General features: G+C 41.6%; 1 protein-coding gene across 1 annotated transcript; it reads right to left on the bottom strand.

Annotated features, from left to right (window-relative positions):
- Nucleotides 1–1,624: 1,624 nt before the first annotated feature.
- Nucleotides 1,625–20,467, bottom strand: GOLPH3 (golgi phosphoprotein 3). Its single transcript, XM_035100355.3, has 4 exons — nucleotides 19,987–20,467; nucleotides 11,966–12,097; nucleotides 8,866–8,980; nucleotides 1,625–3,666 (listed from the first exon to the last, which is right to left on the bottom strand). Exons 1-4 carry the CDS (start codon nucleotides 20,227–20,229, stop codon nucleotides 3,242–3,244), a joined length of 915 nt encoding a protein of 304 aa, XP_034956246.1. The 5' UTR covers nucleotides 20,230–20,467; the 3' UTR covers nucleotides 1,625–3,241.
- Between the last annotated feature and the right edge of the window lie 353 nt (nucleotides 20,468–20,820).

Here is a 20,820-nt window from a genome sequence, read left to right as displayed (position 1 = left end):
CAATGAAGAATGCAAAGCAGAACTCAAAACCTGCCAATCGCAGTAATGCCAAGCACTTATCACACACTTCTAAACTTTCATCCATAGTGCTGACCACAGTCTGAAAAACCACTAAAAGCAGAAACTCCCATAAACTATTCTTAGCTTTCCCAAATGAACTGTTTCTCTCAAGGCTTGCTTCAGATATGTCAGCATTCATAAGCAATTGGTTATTTCATCGCCATCTTATAATGAATTTCAGAATGTGAACTCTGCCATGAGACCTAGTATCTACCTCAGATATATGTAACTGTAAGAGAACAGATTTCTGGCCCACATGGTTGGAAAGATAAGCTTTAGAAAGTGAACAGTATGCCTCCTAAGTGTTGCAACACTAGGAATCAGCACACAGCTTCCAGAAGCCACAGTGTACAACTCCCCCTGCCAGTATTCCATGTGATTTATATTTTCTTCTACAGTACTCCAGCATTCCACTAACATAGTGGTTCACACATTTTAAAGATGGTTCCTTAGAATTAATGCCAAACCATGGATTCTGAGTGGCTGCCAAACCAGGATTTGAAGCTACAATGCAGCATTGTGTTGCAAACCAATTTGGGCAAATTATGGTTTTACATTAAATCCCAAACAACCCAGAGTTTCAGAGGCGTGTAGCACCTGAAGATTTTCAGGTAAGACAAGAGAGGTGGAAAACTGCACAAATCATGATTTATCTGTTTGGAACATAAATCCTTATTTGGATAGTTGGTATAGTTTCTTTATCATTTGGATTATGTCTGAAACAATACTTTGTCCTAACTGACTCTCCATAATTCTTGTTATCAAAAATGAGAACTCAAAGGCATTGTGTGTCTGCCACAGAGATGAGTTCGTTCGTGTTTGTGTTCATGTGTGTGTTTAAATCATTTAGGTTTAGATATCCACAATTCACAAAGATGTCAAATCTGTAACCCCACTTCCACAGATATATCACAGAATTTGTACAATGGAAAGAAGGGCTGGGGGAAAATCCTAGATATGACTGTGACCTAATCTCTCTCAGGAGGGCAGGGAGGGAAGATACTTTTCCTCTTCTTCTCATGTCCCAGTATCTGCAGAAGCAAAAGAAACTTTATTATGTGCCAATCACAAGATCACTCCAGATCTTTCTTTCAACATTGCTAAACTATACAGGGCTGGGGGAAAACCTCAGAATAGAGAGCCAACTTTTGCCTTCATCTTCATATCTAGTGTGGACTGCTAGGCCTTGGAGTTCCCTAACCTACTGGTTTTGGGGGACTTCAATGTCCATGCTGATGCCGCCCCCTCCTCACAGGCTCTGGACCTGGTGTCCTCCATGGCAACACTAGGGCTCTCCCAGTTTGTTTCGGGCCCCACACTGCATTTGATCTTTGGCCCAGATATAGATGTGATCATGTCCTCCCTTGTGGATGTGCCATGGTCTGATCACTACGAAAGCTCATACAAGCAGACATGAACATCACACTACTTGTAGGCTTTCTTGGTAGTAAAAAAAATCCGTCCTCAAGTGTACTAATCAGAATTCACGGTTACATCATACATCACGGTGCTTTTCACAATTAGGAACGGAAAATGCAAAATTACATGCTTGCTCTGTTTCAGGCACTTTCAAGATAATCGTTTATTTACTGTAGGTAAAAAGCTAGTATACAGATTGGGGGTCCCTTTAAATTTCAACTACAGTTAAACGCCATCTATTAATTTCTGCTTTCAATGTTAACCAAAAATTTCTACATACCTGCTCCACTATTAGTGTGTTCTGTTACTCAAAACAAAAAGGTCAGTCTTTAATCTGTTCAATGCATAATATTTACATTGTGAATGGAGCTAGAACAAGCAATGGTAGAGGTAATAAACTTTAAAAAGCCAGTTTATATATTTTACAATAATGTGCTAATCAGCATAATTGTATATAAAAATTAAAACATAGTAGAGCTTCCTACTACAGAAGTCGTAATTGGTTGAACTGTAGTAATTACCTGCTAACAATTTACATGCAACACTTGTTAAGATTGACAACTGATTTTTTTAAGTGTTAAGTTGATTAATGGCATGAGACACAATTTTAACTTGTGTACAAACAGAAATTGAAGTCTGCAACCAAGAACTGTACTCATCACAAGCCTCTTCCAAAAAAAGGGGGGGATGATAAAATGTTCTCATCATACAACAAATGTTATAAAGGCAACATACAAGAAGACTGTACCTGGATGGCACAAACTCCATAGAAGGAAAGGTCAGGCACGCACACGCACACACACACACCACACACACCCTTTATTATAGGAGGCCCATCTTTCCACCAAGAGGCAGTGGCTGAAAGCAAATGATAGAAAGCCAGGTGCACAACTAATTCAAATTTGGAAATTTACTAAAATGTGCTTGAGTGTTAATATACAATTCTATATACAGACCACACTGGAATGTAGCCCACCCCTTTGCAAAACAACCAGACTTTTTGATACTAGCCTTAGGATTCAGTTATTTTTTTAAGTAAACAAACAAAAACTCAATAAAGAGTTACATGAACAGCAAAATGCACGAGATGGCTTGAACTATTTATTGAGTCGATCTGGGGATATTTCTGCTTTAGAAATTGTTTGATCACTTCCACATGTATGTCTAGGAAGAAAGGGGCAATCTACTAGGTTTTGCTGTGGCACCAATCACCACTCCATTTCAGTAGGATTCTGTGTGAGGTTCCAAAATAACCCTCAATGATTTAACGGAACCTGTTCAACTGCACTCCAAAAGGCTCACTTTGGGTGGTTCCAACATGCCTTTGTGATTTTAGCCAAGGATACAATGCTGCACTTCGCTGAGGCAGATGATACAGTTGGATCAACTTGAAACCAGATGCTTGATTCCCTCCTGGGAAGTGCTTTCTGCATGAAACCATCCCAGTGGAAGAAAGAGGGGTACAGTAAAAACCTAGACACAGTAACTTAGATCTGATACGAAACAGAATGTCAATGTGGCAGTCAAGCATGTTGAAGAACAGGAAGCTCTCTTGAACCAGCAGAATCCTGTAGTAGACACACACACACAAACGGAGAAACAGAACACACCACCTACCGTTCCCATGAACAAAAGCTTGAACAAGAGCTGATTTTCATTATATGAAGAGAGGTACAGGATGACGGAAAACATGAATCGTCAATAGAAGATAAACTGATTGACATGAAATGGGGAAAAGAACACTTGAGCAGTCTGATTACAGTTATTTTGTGAAGGCTGCTACTACAGCCCACAGGACCTCATTTGTGTTGGCCTTCATACATTCAACTTCAGGGTCTAAATCCAGGAGCTGCCGCACTCTCTTTGTGGCTAGGTCATACTGCTCATCCAAAAGGGGGGCAAAAGCGTTCTCAAGGACATCTGATGCATGGGCTAAGTAAATGAGAGCCAGCAAGCGCTTGTCCATGCGGTGGGGGTCATTCACCCATCTGTCAAGAACAGCTTCTTGAACTTTCTTGATGAGGCGCTGCTTAATGTTGTTATTGGTGAGAGGGTGTGTTGTCATGTCAAAGAGGAGAAAGTTCTGTTTCTCTGTAGTCAAAACCCCCTTTTCCACCAGGTTTTTGGCTAATCGTTCACGTACGTTTCGTAACTGGTAGTGCAATTTTAATGGATTCCATGTCTCACCTAAAATAAGGCAAAAGAACAAACAACCCCCTGAATGTTTTGCTGGTATTCTGTTGGTTAGCAAGGGTAAATAAGACAAAACAGGACACAATAACACAGCAACAGAGGCAAAGATGCAGTATTAATTGTCACGTTAGATATAGAAAGAATGCTTCACTTAATGACCAGCTGCAAAGATGATCCACAGAGCAGCTTGCAAATAATACTTTGGTTGAGGAGTTCCATGCTTGCAAACTAGCTAACAAGGAATGACTCCCTAAACTATTCCCCAAAATAAGTTTGTCACCTATTCTAATATCAAGAAAAACTTTTTGCACAAGGCAGTCAATTTGTACCATGTCTGCTTACAGTGAGCTGTGTTGAGACAAATATGGTGACCATCTAAAGAGTGGGGGATCAAAGCTATTATTTGGAATATTCACCAAATACTAAAAAAGCTTTATTATGAAGGTTGAAGAAAAATGTGAAGGGCAGTTGCCTGTTTATTGAAACTAGAATGAAAAACAAAATGGAAAAACAACAGTCTCCTATCATTCAAAAAACTTGCTAGCTTCTGAAATAAACTGGTATCTGTCTTATTGGAGTGCACTGAGGATAGAATCTTAATTTCAATTAAAGTTTATTCTATGCATGTTTCTGAAGTGTATGGGGTGTTAAGGGATGGCTAATACCTCTGCTAGAGGACACATATAGCTCCTTTTGGGGAAGTTTGTCTACCTCTGCTCCACACCCCGTACTCAGGTCTCACCTGTGGCTCCTAGAAGTTGTCAACATGCAACAGTGGCCACACCCCGGGAAACAGCTTTGACCGGCCAGCTAAACCAGGTCAAGGTAGTCGATGGGTCTCAAACCCTTGGTGAGCTAGGGACTTCCCCTGCATGTGAAGACATGCTTTGGCAGATTGAGCAGATGGGACCAACAGTGGGTCCAACGGTCAAGAAGGCAGTAGGGCTGGGCAATATCTGATGAAAACACCACAATATATCACCAGCTAAATATCATGATATCTCGATATATCACAATACATATCTACAGCGGCATACATATCTACAGCAGCAGAGGGCCTTGCCGCACCTCCCTGTGGCAGCAGAGGGCCTTGCCGCACCTCCCCACTGCGGTGGAGGGTGTGCCACGCTTCCCTGCAGCAGCAAAGGGTCTTGCCACACCTCCCCACAGCTACAGAGGGTCCACCACACTTCCCAGCAGCAGCCTACGGCCTTGACAAGGTTCCCTGCGGTGGTGGTGGAAGAACGCAAAGCTGGAGACACCATGCCTGCAAATTTTCTGCAAAGTATCTGTAAAGTATCCTTCAGCTGAGCTACCCCCTGGAAAGCTGTTCCTTTTGTTCACCGGGTATATTGTCTTGTTGAAACACTTACCACAATGTTATTTTAAAACTGGTATTCAATGGTATGGTGATTTATTGCACAGCCCTAAAAGGCATATACTGTACTGCACATGCTGTAGAGGGAATTGAGGAACAGATGGGGCTGGGAGAAGGAGAACTCTGATCCTAAACCTTCACTGTCTTGCAACTATACTCATTCATGAAAAAGGCTTCAGAAGTAAACCCCAAAGAAAAATCCGTACTTGCTGCCTTGTAGGACATCTTTACGGGAAGAAAATGCTAAGAAATAAACCCTTTACAAATCCAGAGTGAGTCCCTAAGACAGTTGGGGGCGCCTTGTGCACTCCCTTCCAGCAACTTCTGCAGTCAAGCTGGTGCCAAACATATTGCTCTGCTTTCCTTTGGACCACATCAGCAAGGGCAAGAGGGAGTCTTGTCATCTGGGGAGCCCAGGACCTCCATACATATTACCCAGGCTTGTGTCCTGAAGGAAGATATTTTGGTACTGTTAATGCAACAGAAACAATGCAGGAGGCAGCAGTTACGAGTTACCAATCTCTGCACCCACAGCAGGTGCTGTGATTCTCCAATGAGTTGTCTTCACCCACAGAGGCGCACTCCATTGTCCATCGAGGTAAAAGGGTGCCAACAAAAAAATTTCATTTCTATTGACACTACCTGCACCTGCTAAATGACACCATAGAAAAAGTCACCGACCAAATGAAAACCTCCAACCAAATTAGTCTCATGAACAAAATGTTTCTAAAATGCCCCCCAATATACTCTGTGCTATAAGAGAAGGCATAGGTAGGGCACACATTGGCTCAAGGTGTTGTGAACCCTAAGACAAGCAATGAAGGAAATGCATATTTGCTCCAGCAAAAATAAAGTGAACATTTAAAATAGATTGTTTTTTATCCATTTTTATATTCCACAGTAGCTTGGCGACACCTTGTGACCAAACCTCCTAACTACAAGGAACTCTGAACAAGCAATTCAGACAACTATTTTGCATTCAGAAATTGTAACACTTCGGAGATCTGTGTAAATGTTTTACAGGACTCACTTTCTTATGATACGTAGAAGCAATGGTACATAAAGCTATCAGAATATTCTATCAAATATCATATTAGTTTGCTTTAAGACTGAACATGTTTAGCCAACATGTCACTCCTGTTAGCAGTACCAGCATGCCGAGAAGACTTTCTCTGTGATGGCCTAGAGGCTGTGGAATGTCTCCCCCGCCAGCTGCTCCTGTATGAGGTATAGCGCAGTATGATTTCTGTCAGCTGGTTAAAGCATACCTCTGTGCCTTTGGGGATGATGGACTGAGATTAAGTGAATGTTGTCCTTTCTGCTGTACTCTTAGTGCTGTTACAGTTTTAATTAAAGTTATTTTATATTGAAATTCTGGGACCGTTGGCGAATGATGGGCTATAAATAAATAAAAAACATTCTGCAAAAGAATCACAGTGTCATTATGAAAGGCCATTATTGCCCACTGCAAGGACCAGTCCCACCCTGAGGCTGAAGTCTGCTGACGTTGCTGGCCCAAGAGGGTCAAACCATGTCAGGAAGCTGATGGGCTTTGAAAAGGAAACTAACTCAAGAAGTTCCTGCCAGCATGCTGATGCTAGGAAGGAACAACATGCAGCTGAATGAGAGTCCAAGTTTAGTTCCTATCAAGGCGGTAAGCCCATACCTGGTCTGTACCACTTCAGACTGTGGGTATGGCTACTCTATACCGATACATAAATCAATTCCTGCTCACAGAAAGATAGCATGTCAGGGAGAAGACTGGGCTAGAATCCTTCCCCCTGATTTTCTACATTTATATATGGAGGGGATTGCAGGGAGAACATTCAATCATGAGATCCCTAACCACTGTCTAAAGTGGTACAGACCTAAATTTATTTATTCTTTGAGTGAGAACTTCAGTGGGAACTAGGGTAACATTTCCATCTGCAGAAATGTTTCTAGCATAATGATTTGGGGGTCTGTCACACATAAAGGAATGAAAGTATGGAAATATGATTCAAAATTCTGCACAAGGGCATTGCAGGTTTTAAAACTAAAAGCACAACACACCCACAGAGTACATTTGGAAATGCATAGAGCCTAGTGTTCAGTAGAAATCACCAGGGAACTCAAATGGATTCCAGGAGTCAGAGGTAGGGGACCTCGTACCAATCCCTGCCTCTCTTTGTTCCCAGGCAGCTTCTCTGCCCCACCCCCGCCCCAAATTCCCACACAAATATCAGTGCCTCATCTTCATTTCTGGCTCTCTTCCATTCACATCTCCAAATACTCTAATTTTGGAACCAGAATTGTGCAAAGTGCATAAAAATAGGGTTTTCCCTAAGTGCTTAAAAGCATTCTCTCACTGATCTCAACTAGACTATTTTGCTAGTATTATCTACAATTGTATTAACCCCATTTTATGGTTGGAAGGGCTAAGAAGACAGGAAGCAAATTATTTACGAATTACCTTCTGCATATGTATCTCAAGGTGATATGCAAAATAAAATAAAACTAACTAAAACCGTTAAAACAGCACAAAATACCGTATTTTTCCATCTATTTGGGGCAACTCAGATTTAAGAAAATGGGGGGAGATGGCCCAGAGTATAAGACGCCCCCTAATTTTTGACATTATTTTTAAGGGAAAAAACCTAGTCTTATACACAGAACTTAGACAACAGTTCAAACTTAATTCAGATTTCAACAAGAGGCTCATTCAGTGCTCATCTCACCTCTCTGAATGACTATTACAATGTCAGCTGCACTGCTAAAATTGCTTAATTTAAGAAATGAACTTCAAGCACAGACTCTGATTTTCTTGAAAACCGAAAACATTGGCTCTGCCAGAAAAGCTCTAGGTTTCTCTCATTTTCATTAGTCTCTCTGTTCTTCCTCTCTACTGCCGAACAGCCAAAGCAGGAGGGAACACAGGAATGTGTCACTGAGATATAAATATGCAATCCTAAACTCATTCACCAGGGAGTTAACTCCCACTGAATTCACTGGAATTAACTTGACTACATGAACATTACTACTAATCAACATGCTGCAGACATAGGATATTTAATGAAGATGGAAGAATATTAGTATAAAAAGAACAAAGAGTGGGAAATAAGAGCCAAGTACAGACATACCGTGATCTAGGAAGTCAAAATACAAAAGGCGCAATTCATCTGACTAAACGTGTATGTTAAGATTTCATGAAGTAATTAACACTGACCAAATCTGCCCTACCCTCCCACTGCTGAATCTAAACCTGGTGATCCTGTATGCTGCTAGACTAAGGGTAGGCAACCTAAGGCCCGTGGGCCGGATGCAGCTCAATCGCCTTCTCAATCCGGCCCACAGATTGTCCGGGAATCAGTGTGTTTTTACATGAGTAGAATGTGTGTTTTTATTTAAAATGCATCTCTGGGTTATTTGTGGGGCATAGGAATTTGTTCATTTCCCCCCCCCAAAAAAAAAAATTGGTCTGGCCCACCACATGGTCTGAGGGACAGTGGAACGGCCCACGGCTGAAAAAGGTTGCTGACCCCTGTGCTAGACAGCAGCTTAATTCTACTCCAGAGATAGCAAGAACATTAACTACTGCATTTCCTTCCACCATTCCAACACTGCCATCCCCAAATTGATTTAACGGAACACTGGTGTTTAAATTTGACCTTCACAGCATCCAAAGTTGTTACTCATAATTTGGACAGAAGGCATCACTTGATAAGGAACTTATCAAGCCCTATGCTTGAAAACTCGCTCCTTAAAACCAGTGACGCATGGCAGCCCAAAAGTTTGTTAAACATTAAAAAACGTTAATTTCCAAAGATTTTTCTTACCACTAAGCAGCTCTATCCAGTTCTGCACTGTTTCAGGAGGCTGTGTCTCCTTAATGTGCTTCAGAGCTTCATCAAGTAGAACATCCCCTGTAGGAGCATCTGATTTGCAGATTACCTGATAGGAAATATAAGAGTTCACTCCATCACCTCAGACTTTTGCTTTTAAATCTTTAAGCACCAAGTGGAGAAAAAGTGTGCCTCAGTACTACTTTTTATATCGAGGCTCAGTGTTGGAATATTCCCACTTCTTGAACCAATGTCATTGTTTTTTGGAAACCAAACCAAGTATCTTGCTTTTGAAAAGTAAAACATCTGAATCCATGGGAAGGCAATGCTCCATATATACCACCCCATTCAAGTCAACCAGGATATAAATGTCCTGACCATTCCCTCTAGGTACATTAGCATCCTTATTTATTTAGACAAGTAGTTACTTCATGAAGAACACATTATATTAATGGCATACTACTTTCTGTTGCAACCCGAAACCACAGCATACAGGGCATATGGAGGAGAGGCCTGCAAAAGTCACATTTACCTCAAACAATGCCCAGAATAAATAAATACAGAGAGATAAAAGAGCTCTCCAATTTAAGCACTAGAACTTCCAAAGCTGCTGCACAGGAAAAAACAGTACCAATGGAGAGACACAAGAGAGCTACACACAATATCCAGGCAACAAATGAAAAACCAACCAAATAGATTCATTGTATTTTTACTGCTATTTTTATTCATAATTAGAATGCTCTGAGCTAGGATTATCAACCTGTATAAATTACCACTGTTACCCTTTTTCACCAGGATGTTCTAGTTCCCTAAAAGGCTGTAGGTGATGCAGATATGAACCTGTATCACCTCCCTTGACAGGAGAAAAATAATAATCTCCTTGCCACCCTAAAGTCCCTTGCATATGGACAGCTAACAAAGTCATGGAGATTTGCCTGGAATGTCTTCTGTTCCCTGGCCCTCTGTACATAATACTTAAGAGAGGCCAATCTGTCAATAAACAATCCATTCCTAAACATATGCTTTGTGGCAATAGAGATAATCAGCATGCTTCACAGAAGCAATAATTCCAATAAAAGCCACATTAAATGTCAAATAATTTTTGATGATGAAATAATTCCTTTAACAGACATTTTATTTGACAACAATCAAGCTCACTATAAATTTATACCGGTATTATGGAGGACAGCAACAAAAAATGCCAAAATACTAAATTAAATAGACATCATTATTTGGAGCCTAGAAATGCTAATTCTCTCATTAGATCTGTGCTCACTGCTTGAGCTCCAATTCTTCTGGGAAGCCAGTATCTGGCTATTAAGGCCTGGCTAATGAATGTTTATTAAGTCCTTCACAACACTGAGGGAAATTTATATCATCAGATGGAAGAACACATCAGCCAGAATGCATAGAATAAAAGCCAGTCAGAGGTTCAATAGAAACTTGGTTTCTAAAGAATGGCCTAAGCATAAAACATAGGAGGATAATCCAACTAAAACATGCTCAGTGCAGACCCATTGAAATTAGTGGACGTTAATTGTCCATTGATTTCAACAGATGTATTCGGCGTATGACTAACTCTTGTAGTACCAGCTTTAATATACCTAGATACATATTATTTATTCAGTATATGTGGTCCAATAATATGCACTTTGCTACCATGTATGAGCAACTCAACTGATTAGCACAAAAATTAAATATGAAGGCTGAAGCTTTTTAAAAGCATAATGTATCATTTTAAGCAAATGTCTTCTCTTCATGGTGACTCCAATTTAGTACAAGGTTACAGCATGTTAGTACTTATTTTGGAAAAAGCTTTCAGAACCTACAAACCGTAAAAAATAATTTGGAAACCAAACAAGGATGTTATACAGGCAAGCCCCCCCCCCCTTTACATGGGGGTTATGTTCTGATGCACCACATGCATATGTGATACTGTGTTGGAAATTGGAAAAGCCTGCAAACACCCTCTAAACTTCTGAAAACCCTAGAAAAACCCTTTAAAAAACCAGCACATGGCTGGTGACCTTGGCAGTTGCAGGTGTGTTCACAGATGCTGCTGCCCAGATCTCCTTCTCCCAGATCATGATGGCAAGGATGCTGGACACATTCCTACACGTTCCTGCCAAACTTGTGTGCCACAGCACACATACCCATGCCTTCTTGCAAACAGTCCAGCACTTTCAGTTTCTGCTCTAGTGTGGAAACAGTCACTGCTTCTTGGGTTTTGGGTTTGTCAGCACCTGAGGAAGATGATGATGATGCCTCAAAACACCTCTCCCCAAAAGCTCAAAAAAATCCTGACTTTAAAAAGCTCCCCCCCAACCCACAAAATATCTATTAAGAAAAACCCCTCAAATACATTCACCAGACACTCCTCCTCCCAAAACTCCTCCAAAGTTCATGACAATTGCTCTCTCACAACCTCCTTCCTTAAACTCCAACTCACCGCCAATAAATAACGTAGCTTTTAGGTCTGACTCTCCTTAAAATCACCTATGTAAAATATTCTAGAAACAGTCAAGTAAGCTGTTATATAACCTTGGTATTTCAAGGAACATTCCTGCATTTCTGGCACACCACAGAATCTTGGAAACTCTATGGGGAAGGGAGCAGATCCATTTCAAGATAATCATAACTAAATGCAGCTGAACATAAGCAGTAACTGTCTACTTACACAAAGACTCAATTCTAAACACCGAGGTAGTGTGGAAAGCTTTCAAAACATGCTTTTTAAAAAAGGTGAGCAAAAGATAATATTGACAGAGCAGACTGCCCATACAACATTTTTTCATCACAAGATCTCCTAAGAAAAAATAAATCGCCTTCACATAATGCCAACAAAATCAACCACAAAGAGCAACATAGACTGATTTATCTCCATAGTTGGCCCTGGATTCAGCAAATTGAATAAGCACTACATGTTTAATATTAGATATGTGGCTTAAGGAACTTAAAATTGATTAGATACAAGCATTCTTGCCATCTCTTTACAAATACTGAAATGAGTATGTAAAAGGCTTGGTACAGTTTGAAGAATTGTATGGGATATAATTTTTAAGACCTACATGTCATTTTACCCTCCGATTCTTACCTTTCTAGTTAATAAACTTTTGCGTCTCATTCCAAATGCCTCCAGCTGAAGACGCCCTCTCAGTGCTAATTCAATTAACATGCAGCCACGCAGCCCAGAGGAAATGCAGTCATTCCAAAATGATGTATAACCCTGATGGGAAAGAAGTCTCCGTAAGTTTTCTTTTATCCATGTAAAAATAAATGATATTCATTATAACACTTTCAGACAAAAAGAAGAAAAATAAACCTGCCCTCTTCACATGCTCCAAAGTAGCTAAATAATTTAAGAATAAACTAAATACTGAAGAACATATCCAAGCTTTTTCCCCCTTTTTTGACTTCTAAAGTATAGTGAAAACAGCTTTCTAACAAGCTTTCATGAAATGTGATTCACCTTTACAGAGATTTTGAACTTCAAAATGTTAAAATATTGATTTCTTTCAACTTAGGCAGTCTAGTTTGAATGAAGTGGGTCTATTTTCTAAGAGCTGAAAAACAGACTTTTATTTTCAGTTCACATGTAATTCCAAGTCAAACCATGGCTTAGCCCTGTGAAGCGTGGCAGTAGGAGTGCAGCGGCAAAAAGCTTTGCTCCGAGAATCCATAGTTTTGTTTCTTTGTGCTAAGTCATGGTTTGGTGGAGAGTTACATGTGACCTGGACCAGTGTCTTGAATGATTATAAGACATCTCAAAACTTGTTTCAAATGGTTCATTTTACCAAGCTTAGGATTATGCATTGCAGGGGTTGGACTAGATGACCCTTGGGGACCCTTCCTACTATACAATTCTATGATAAATAGTTACAGGAATCACAAGTTCAGTAAAAACAAAGAAGCTTCGAAACTGGTATACTTCTTGCTTCACCAGAATTTGCAGAGTTAAAGCCACAAAACTTCACGTGCTGAAATACTTTATTCTGGTTGAAGGAAACTTAAACCAATAAAATAAGCACTATCAAAATAGCTCTAACATTATCCTTACAATGCTGGCCAAGGAATTTTTAAAACATCTTTCCCTCTTTCCACAAAATAACATTTTATCATTTCAAAATGCCTCCTTTTCAAACCAAAACATTAAAATACTCTGGATGCAGTGTACAGTATGTACACCTTCAAATATGCTGTCAAAATAAAAGAGAATTTTCCCAACATATTGTAGATGTGAAAGCTTTTGAATTTCACTGGGGCTGTTCAGTACCCTCCTTGACTGCATTTTTCGTGAATGGAATGTGTTATTGAATTGTGATGCCTCTTGCTTGTCTGCATGTGTGGTGTGTGTTTGTGCGCGTGCACGTGCGCGCATGTATGTGTGTAAAAAAAGAAAGAAAAAAAGACTTTTGTAAGGCTGGGGTGTATGTAGCCTACTGGACAAAGCTAAGAGCCACATCTGTGCTTCATTCAACTTTGCCTCTAACCCAGCCATCCCACTCCATATTTATCTTGTAGTCCAAAGAAAGATTTTTCAAACTATTGTGGTTTTAAAAATGTTTCTTAGTTTATTATTTACAAATTCAGTCTACCTGCTAGGTTATTTTTTTATTGATGACAGGTACAGCGCAGCATCCCTAGGTAGCAAGTACAGCATAAATTTCTAATTACAACAAAAAGCTGAATCTTTTACCTAAATCCACAGGTACAACAAACCTCTATGCTCAATTAAGACTCTGCACAGCTGACTCTAAATTAAGACAGGTCAGAAAGCTCTATGTTGGAAGTTTAAAACAAAGAAAGATGTTTATACCTAAAGTAGAGGCAATCATAATGACAAAAACTCAAGTATTAATGAAAAAGCTCCTGTTAAGTCACAGTAGACTCCAACATACTGCTAAAACAATTATGTCATCAATGTAAGGATTTCTGCTTGTGCAACTACCCCGTTTGCACCCCAAATCTGTTCTGGTGGCTCCCCTAACCCTCCACAGAAGAGGTGCAAAGGGAGATGTATTTCCTACTGATTTTTACACTACAAAATTGCAGTGAACTGAGAGGGATATACTTGTACAAGTTCCACAAATTTTGGAATATGGACTAAAAGAAAGTATGCATTTAGTAAGCAATCCTAAACTCCCTGGGAGAACATCTGAAAGGCTATCAGATGTTGTGGACCACCACTTTCACCAACAGAGAGGTCTGCAGGCAATGTTCAAAACTCCCATTGTTCTAGGCACATTTTTAGACAAGGAATTTCATCAGCGCGAGCAGTTTCGGAGCTCTGGGCGCAGTACTGCACCTATGATTTCAGATTAAAACTGCAGTGTGGAAGGAAAAGAGGACCTTTTTCTGCCTCCCCACTTCCAGCTACTCTCTGAAGACTGGAGAAGAGGCCCTCTTAAGAATATTATGGGGGTGGGCAGGGGAAATACTAGACTATGTGAAAAATGAACTTATTTTAGCTGCAGTTCATTCATTTTCAGCTTTGCATTGTTATGAAAAAAGTGTGCCTATATATTCCGTTGTTGTGTCCATAACCTAGGTTTAAGGTGCCATTTAGCTGCTAGCTTTCATATCTCAGTTTCTGACACTGTCTGCAGGCGCTCTGCCAGGTCTGCCACTGTCGCTATAAAGCAGTGCTCCACAGACAACTGACCTGAAAATGGGGCATTCCAAGGTAGAGTGTCAGGGAAGGCCTTGGATCCAATTAATCAAAAGTCCCCTCATTTCCCAGACACAACCCTGGAGCTGCTGTAGTTATTAACTCTCTCACTAAAGTCAATGGTGGAGCAGGAAGGGGAAATTTTAAAGAGCCATGACAGGGGGTGGAATCCATTCTCCATCTTTTGCCCTGACTGGCATGAGATATCAGGGCAGCTTAGGAAGTGGTGGCTTCTTTGCCACAGAATCTTCTCACCACATTAGGACTGTCTTAACTAGGAGAATTCAGTATGTTAGGAATGAAATTGCAAGCAGTAGAATTACATGAACTGCAAAATTAGCGGTCTGCATCATAGTCTTAATTTTCATGAAGACAACCTAAAAATGATGAGAAAGGAAATGTCATAGCCCAGCAAAGTAAAAGTGAATCTTAATCTGAGGAACTAACAGTCACCAACTCAAATATTTCAGTTTAAATACTGTACTTCTCTTTGTTGGAGGAACTTTTGAGCTATCGCTGAGTGACCACTTAGTAATTATATGTATGCCATCATGAGTTTCATGGTGGAATAAAGTTGAGATATAACGTAAGAAAATAAATATAAATATTTATACAGCACACTAAATTAACAGTGTACTTTGGTTTCGTTTATTAAATGTAGGTCAAATGCATGCACTAAGGCTACAACCTGATGCACACTTACTGGGAATAAAGCCCCACTGAGCAAACTGGAGTTCATTTTTGACACAAATGTCTGGTTCACACGTCACACTAACCCAAACCATTACTTAGCACAAACATGCAAGCGCTCAGGCTTCCAAGAAGGATAACACAGGTGCTTTACTTCTCTCCAATCATTTTGCTGCTGTACTATGCTAAGTATAGTTCAGTGTGTCATACAAACCTGGATTTGTGGTTTAGCTCTCTTGACTTACTATGAGCCATAAACTAAGAACACACTGATCACACAGCTACACAGACATGCTTCATTAGCAAAAATAAGGCAAATACAGATTAGGGAAGCAAAGTGTATCTGAGTAACAAGCTGAATAACAACTTTCAAGCTCCCAACTTGAGTCAAAACTACACTAAAATTACTCAAATATTAACCCCCCCTCTCTCTCTCACACACACAAAATCATGATTTTTCTTCCCACAGGCCTCCCACTGTCATATCTATTCAGCACTTTGCTGTGAAAATAATACCCCTCTTCCCTCACTCTGAGAGGCAATTCCTCTCTTCCACTGGCTTCCTGTCCAAATCACAGGTGCTTTACAACAGGGGTATGCAACCTAAGGCCTGGGGGCCGGATCCGGCCCAATCGCCTTCTCAATCCGGCCCGCGGAGGGTCTGGGAATCAGCATGTTTTTACAGGAGTAGAATCTGTGCTTTTATTTAAAATGCATCTCTGGGTTATTTGTGGGGAACAGGAATTCATTCATTTTTTTCTCTCTCCAAAATATAGCCTGGCCCACCACATGGTCTGAGTGACGGTGGACCAGCCCATGGCTGAAAAAAATTTGCTGACCCCTGCTTTACAAGCTCATTCAAAACCCTTCATGCCCCCACTCTGTCCATCCTTATCTCTGTGTTTATTTCCCAACACATCCCTGCCTGTGACCTTCGCTCACCCAGATCCACCTCCCTCAGCATCCAAAGGTCTCCTGCTCCCTGAAATGACTCTGTCCAGTTTTCTTTGCTGCCTCTTGTCCCAAACTGCCTTCCAGAAAGAATGCCTCTGTGCAGCCACCTTTATCTCCTTTAAATCCTTCTCCAAACCCCATCATTTCTAGGAAGCCTTTGGATAAGCGCATTAAGATCAACAATGAAACCCAGTTAGTTTTGCTATGGCCTGATGTTTATTGGTATGTGGCAACACAGAGGTAAGCATTTTCACTTCCGGCACCAGTATTGTAGAATGAGCTCCTGCTGAAAAACAAAAGGCCCCATCAGTATTGGCATTCCACAGATTACTGAAGACGCACTTGTTTAAACAAGCAATTCCCCAGCATCTCCTGACTTGAACCTCTGGCTTTGTTTTAATTTTTGCTTTAACTCTTTAAAGGATTTAAAGAGTTAAAGCAAAAATTAACGGATCGCGTTCGTAACCCGAGGTATTACTGTACAATCAAACCAGAAATGTAATACAGTAGTATCATTGATGTTATAAAGGCATTTGTGTTATTCAAAAGTCAGTCAGTTTTACTTTTTATAGAGATACTAACAAAACAGAAGGCTTTCTTACTTCTACTTTGCTTTGACATTCCTTAGGATCATTTTATTCCAGCAAGAAGGGGTTGCTTCTTGTTATTAATATACTGTTCAGTATTGGTACAGCTGCAACATTTAGTCAAGTGTTAATGAACCAAAGGGTTCATATGTGAGCAGCAGAAAAGAATTACATACCCTTCACTGTGCATCTCTCATGCGCTCCAAAGAATGCCATCAGTTTCCTGCAAACTGTAAATTCACTTTCACTAGGATGAGGACCTGATGCCTACAAAGTGCCACAACTGGTGTGTCTTTTAAGAAATAATAGACTAGTAGTTCTTCAAAGATGATGGAAAGTTTGCCTTCAAAAATCCTCACGGTGTTACTGGACTTTATCCAACAGAAATTTGTATTACAAGCCTACAGTACACAAGTCAGACTGGGGACTGGGGTATCCCACTGCTGAAGATGCAACTCATTGGAGATTTAGTTCATATAATTTGGAAGAGCTTCATTTCAATCAAAATACGGCATGGGGAAGGCATAAAGAATGTGCTTGGCTCAAGCTGTAGGTTTATCTTTGATTAGCTCATATAGGGCTATTTACCTATGATTTAGGCCATAAATATTAGGAACAAGGAGCTTAGGGCAACTGAAAGATGGTTAATAGGTTGCCTCTTAGCCATGAAGCTTAAAGGGCCTAGTTCAACAGAACACCTACATATTGTATCTACACCTCTTAAGTCTCACTTTTTAACACACTTTCTCTGAACACACCCCTTTGTGGCTTCCCTCAACTACAAGAAATCTGAAAAAACAGAAGATCAATGAGGATACATTGCATAAGACATTACAGAAACAAATAAAAATGATTTTATAAATATCAAGATGCTATGGGTGCCGTATGTGAACTGTACACATATATTTCCACTGTCAAAATAGTCTGCAACAATAAAGCTTGACTTTATATCGCAAAATAAGTACAGTATTTGTTCCAAAATTTGGAAGTGATCACAAAGGACTGACAACTATTATCTGATATTCATCAGAACAAACAGTACTTTGAGGACTGGACTACAATCACTATTGTTAATTGAAACTCAGAATACACCAACCACAACAATCTTGCTTATTAGAGAAGTTTGCAATGGCTGCATCCAGACATCAAATTATGCTCTGACAACTGGAAACACCTCCTTAGACTTGCACATGCCTCCCTCCCCCAGTTTAGATAATCCAACCTAAAAACTCTAATCTAAATTCTAATGAGCCTGTAACATGTTTTTCAGCATAACTTAATAAAACTTAATAAAAAACCACAGCAGAAACCCCACAAAGCCTGGAGATGAAGTACAGTGGTGCCTCGACTTACGAATTCAATCTGTTCCGAAGGCACCTTCGTAAGTCGAAAAATGCCATTGGAAACACAATTTCCAATAGGAATGCATCTAAAACCGCCACAGTTTTCCCCCGGATGTCAAGACATTCGTAAGCGCGCGGCCATTACCCCCATTTGTAAGTCGAAAAATTCGGTTGTCGAGTCGTTCGTAAGTCGAGGTACCACTGTATAGGGTAACATGCAGCGGCCAAGATACAGTGGATGACATTTCCAAAGATTAAGGAACTCTGGGAAAGAGTGCATCTGAGCATGATCCTTTATGTAAGCCCATGCAAATACACTGTGGGGTCAAAATATGTAGAAGCTATCATGAAAAAGGCAGTAAGTTTTACTCTACACATTTAAAAAAAAATTACCCATGCATTTGATAAAAGCATTCCCTTTCTTGGCCAAATGTACCCATAACATAAACCAGAGCTCCATTACTTTGCAAAATTCTGAAATAGCACCTTACAATCTGCAGCACGTTTACAAACTTTTCCTCTACTAGATATCCTAAAGAGAGTATCTTGCTCAAGATACTACTACTACACTCACTAATAAGCCTGTAGTATGTCAACTAACCCATTCCGCCTATCCAAGTTTGTTTCTTAAATTATGTAAAATGTTTATAAGCATACCCTGTGAGTCATGTGTTTTTCTGGAAAAGAAGTACACTTTAACTTTGCGAAAGGTGTTTTTTTAAATTCAGTAAATAGCCATATGTACTGCAGCTGGAACACTATATGAAATTCTCAGACGACTGTTATGGCACTAGCAAGTAGGTGCTTAGAATGCAACATACCAACTACGGTATGTCAGTACACGGTTCCAAAACAGAAATGTTCCAAAAAACCAGTATGCCAGTCTGAGAAAGTCCAACTACATGGACCTCTGCTCTTAAGAAACTTGATGCCCCTAAGCCAACTTCTGCTGAGGGGTTTTCATCCAACTTTGCTGTTTCTCCTACCCCAGAAAATCCAAAAGCTTTTCACCAGAAAATCCAAAAGCTTTTCACCAGAAAATCCTCCTCCAGTTTTGCTGACCCCCCCCCACCTTCCCTAAGCCCCCTTTACATCTAACCTTAAAACCTTTAGCTGCCTCAGTTTCAGTCATACCTGAAAAGTTATACTGAAAACACTTAGCATAAAACTATGAGCACTCAACTAGCATGTCCCAGTACATAAATTGGGTAGAAGGCGGTGGCTGATGCCCACCTTCAAATTCTATTCCATCTTCATAACCTGTTCTCCTTGCAAGATTCTCCTTCTCCTTCTGTCTTTCTCCTATCTGATTTATTGCCATATATTGCAGTTTGAGAATTGGACTGAAAGCTGCATTGGGGGACCAGGTAGGACGAAGGGGTTGTCTTGCAGGCAACATGGCATGCTAGGGAGTGTGTGTCTTCTATTTCCCTGCCGGCTTTCTGGCAATTTTTTTAAAAAAACTTTCATTCTAACACTTGTGTCTCCTTCGTTTTATTTTGTTTTTAGGCTGGCAGTGAAAGGCAGCATGCAAAGCCCTGGGGACAACCTCTATTCACTCTGTGTGTGTGGAGGGAGCTGTGTCAAGAGACGCCGGCCTACCTAACCCCTAACCACATACACAACACAACACAACCACACACAGCCAAGGAGCCCCCCCCCCCGACATCCACCAAACCCCGTAGCAACCTCCAGGCCCCTCGACCGACAACAGCCCTCACTTTGTCCTCACAATCCCGCCCCACATACACAAGGGCAACCCTGGGGGGAGGGAGGCCTTTCATGTCCCCTCCTCACTTCACAGACACCCCACCCCACCTTCCCGGGCCCACCCCGCCACCTTTCCCCGCTCGCCGGGCTGCGGGCCCCGCACCTCTCGGTCCTTGAGGCCCAGCAGCAGCACTTCCTCCATGAGCGTGAGGCGCGTTTCCTTGGAGTCGCCCTTCTCGTCGTCGCCCTGCTCGTCCCGCCGGCCTTCTTCCTCCGCGCCTCCTCCGCCACCCCCACCGCCGCCGCCGCCCCCGGACGCCCGCTCTTTGTCGGCCGCGGCGGCGCTGCGAGAGGCCTCGGTCCGGCGCTGCACTAGGCCCGAGTTTCGCTGGGTCAAGGAAGTCATGGCGGCGGCGGGGGGCCCCGGGAGGGCCCTGCTGGAAAGGCTGGGGTTGCGGCCTCCCTGCCGCTCTCGCTCGCTCTCTCCGCTTCCCCCACTTCTGGCGGGAGCTGGGGCGGCCCGAAGCTCAGGGAGGGGAAAGGGAGGGAAGGGAGCGGGGGAGAAGGAGCTGGGCCAGCCTGGCTCCCCCTGTGGCGGCGGCGGCGGCAGGAGCACCTTCTCCTCCAATATGGCGGCGCGGGCTGACGCGCCAGCAGCTATAGCGGCGGCGGAGGATGTGGCAGGAGGAGGCGGAGGAGGAGGAGGAAGACTCTGGAGGCGCCGGAAAGAGAAAGATGGAGGGGGGCGGGCGGAGAGGAAGTTAAATCGGTCAGTTAGTCGGCGGCTCAGAGGCGGTGGAGGTAAACTCTGAGGTAAACTCTTCCTCCTGCCAGCCCTCTGGAAGGGTGAGCGTGTTTTTGTCTCTGTATCCTCTGTTGGAGTCGATTTTTAAAACTTTTTTTTTACTGGTGGAGAGCGCCTCACTGGGAAGGTTTTCTGAAGGAAAGCGAATATGCAGCATACTCTTCTTTTTTTGGACGAACGCAGGGCATTTTT

The sequence above is a fragment of the Zootoca vivipara genome, chromosome 10 (genome assembly GCF_965207765.1).
Source record: "Zootoca vivipara chromosome 10, rZooViv2.hap1.1, whole genome shotgun sequence".
Lineage (NCBI taxonomy): Eukaryota > Metazoa > Chordata > Lepidosauria > Squamata > Lacertidae > Zootoca > Zootoca vivipara.
Note: the sequence above shows the minus strand (reverse complement) of the source record. Positions and strands in the feature narration are given on the sequence as shown.

What these genes read in the sequence shown, in the direction of transcription:
- GOLPH3 (XM_035100355.3), bottom strand. Translation starts at nt 20,229, where the DNA reads ATGACTTCCTTGACCCAGCGAAACTCGGGCCTAGTGCAGCGCCGGACC. An exon ending in TGGGCCTCAAGGACCGAGAG is followed by an intron (nt 12,098 to 19,986) that starts GTGCGGGGCCCG and finishes CTTTCCCATCAG; the next exon opens with GGTTATACATCATTTTGGAA. An exon ending in AAAGTTTATTAACTAGAAAG is followed by an intron (nt 8,981 to 11,965) that starts GTAAGAATCGGA and finishes ATTTCCTATCAG; the next exon opens with GTAATCTGCAAATCAGATGC.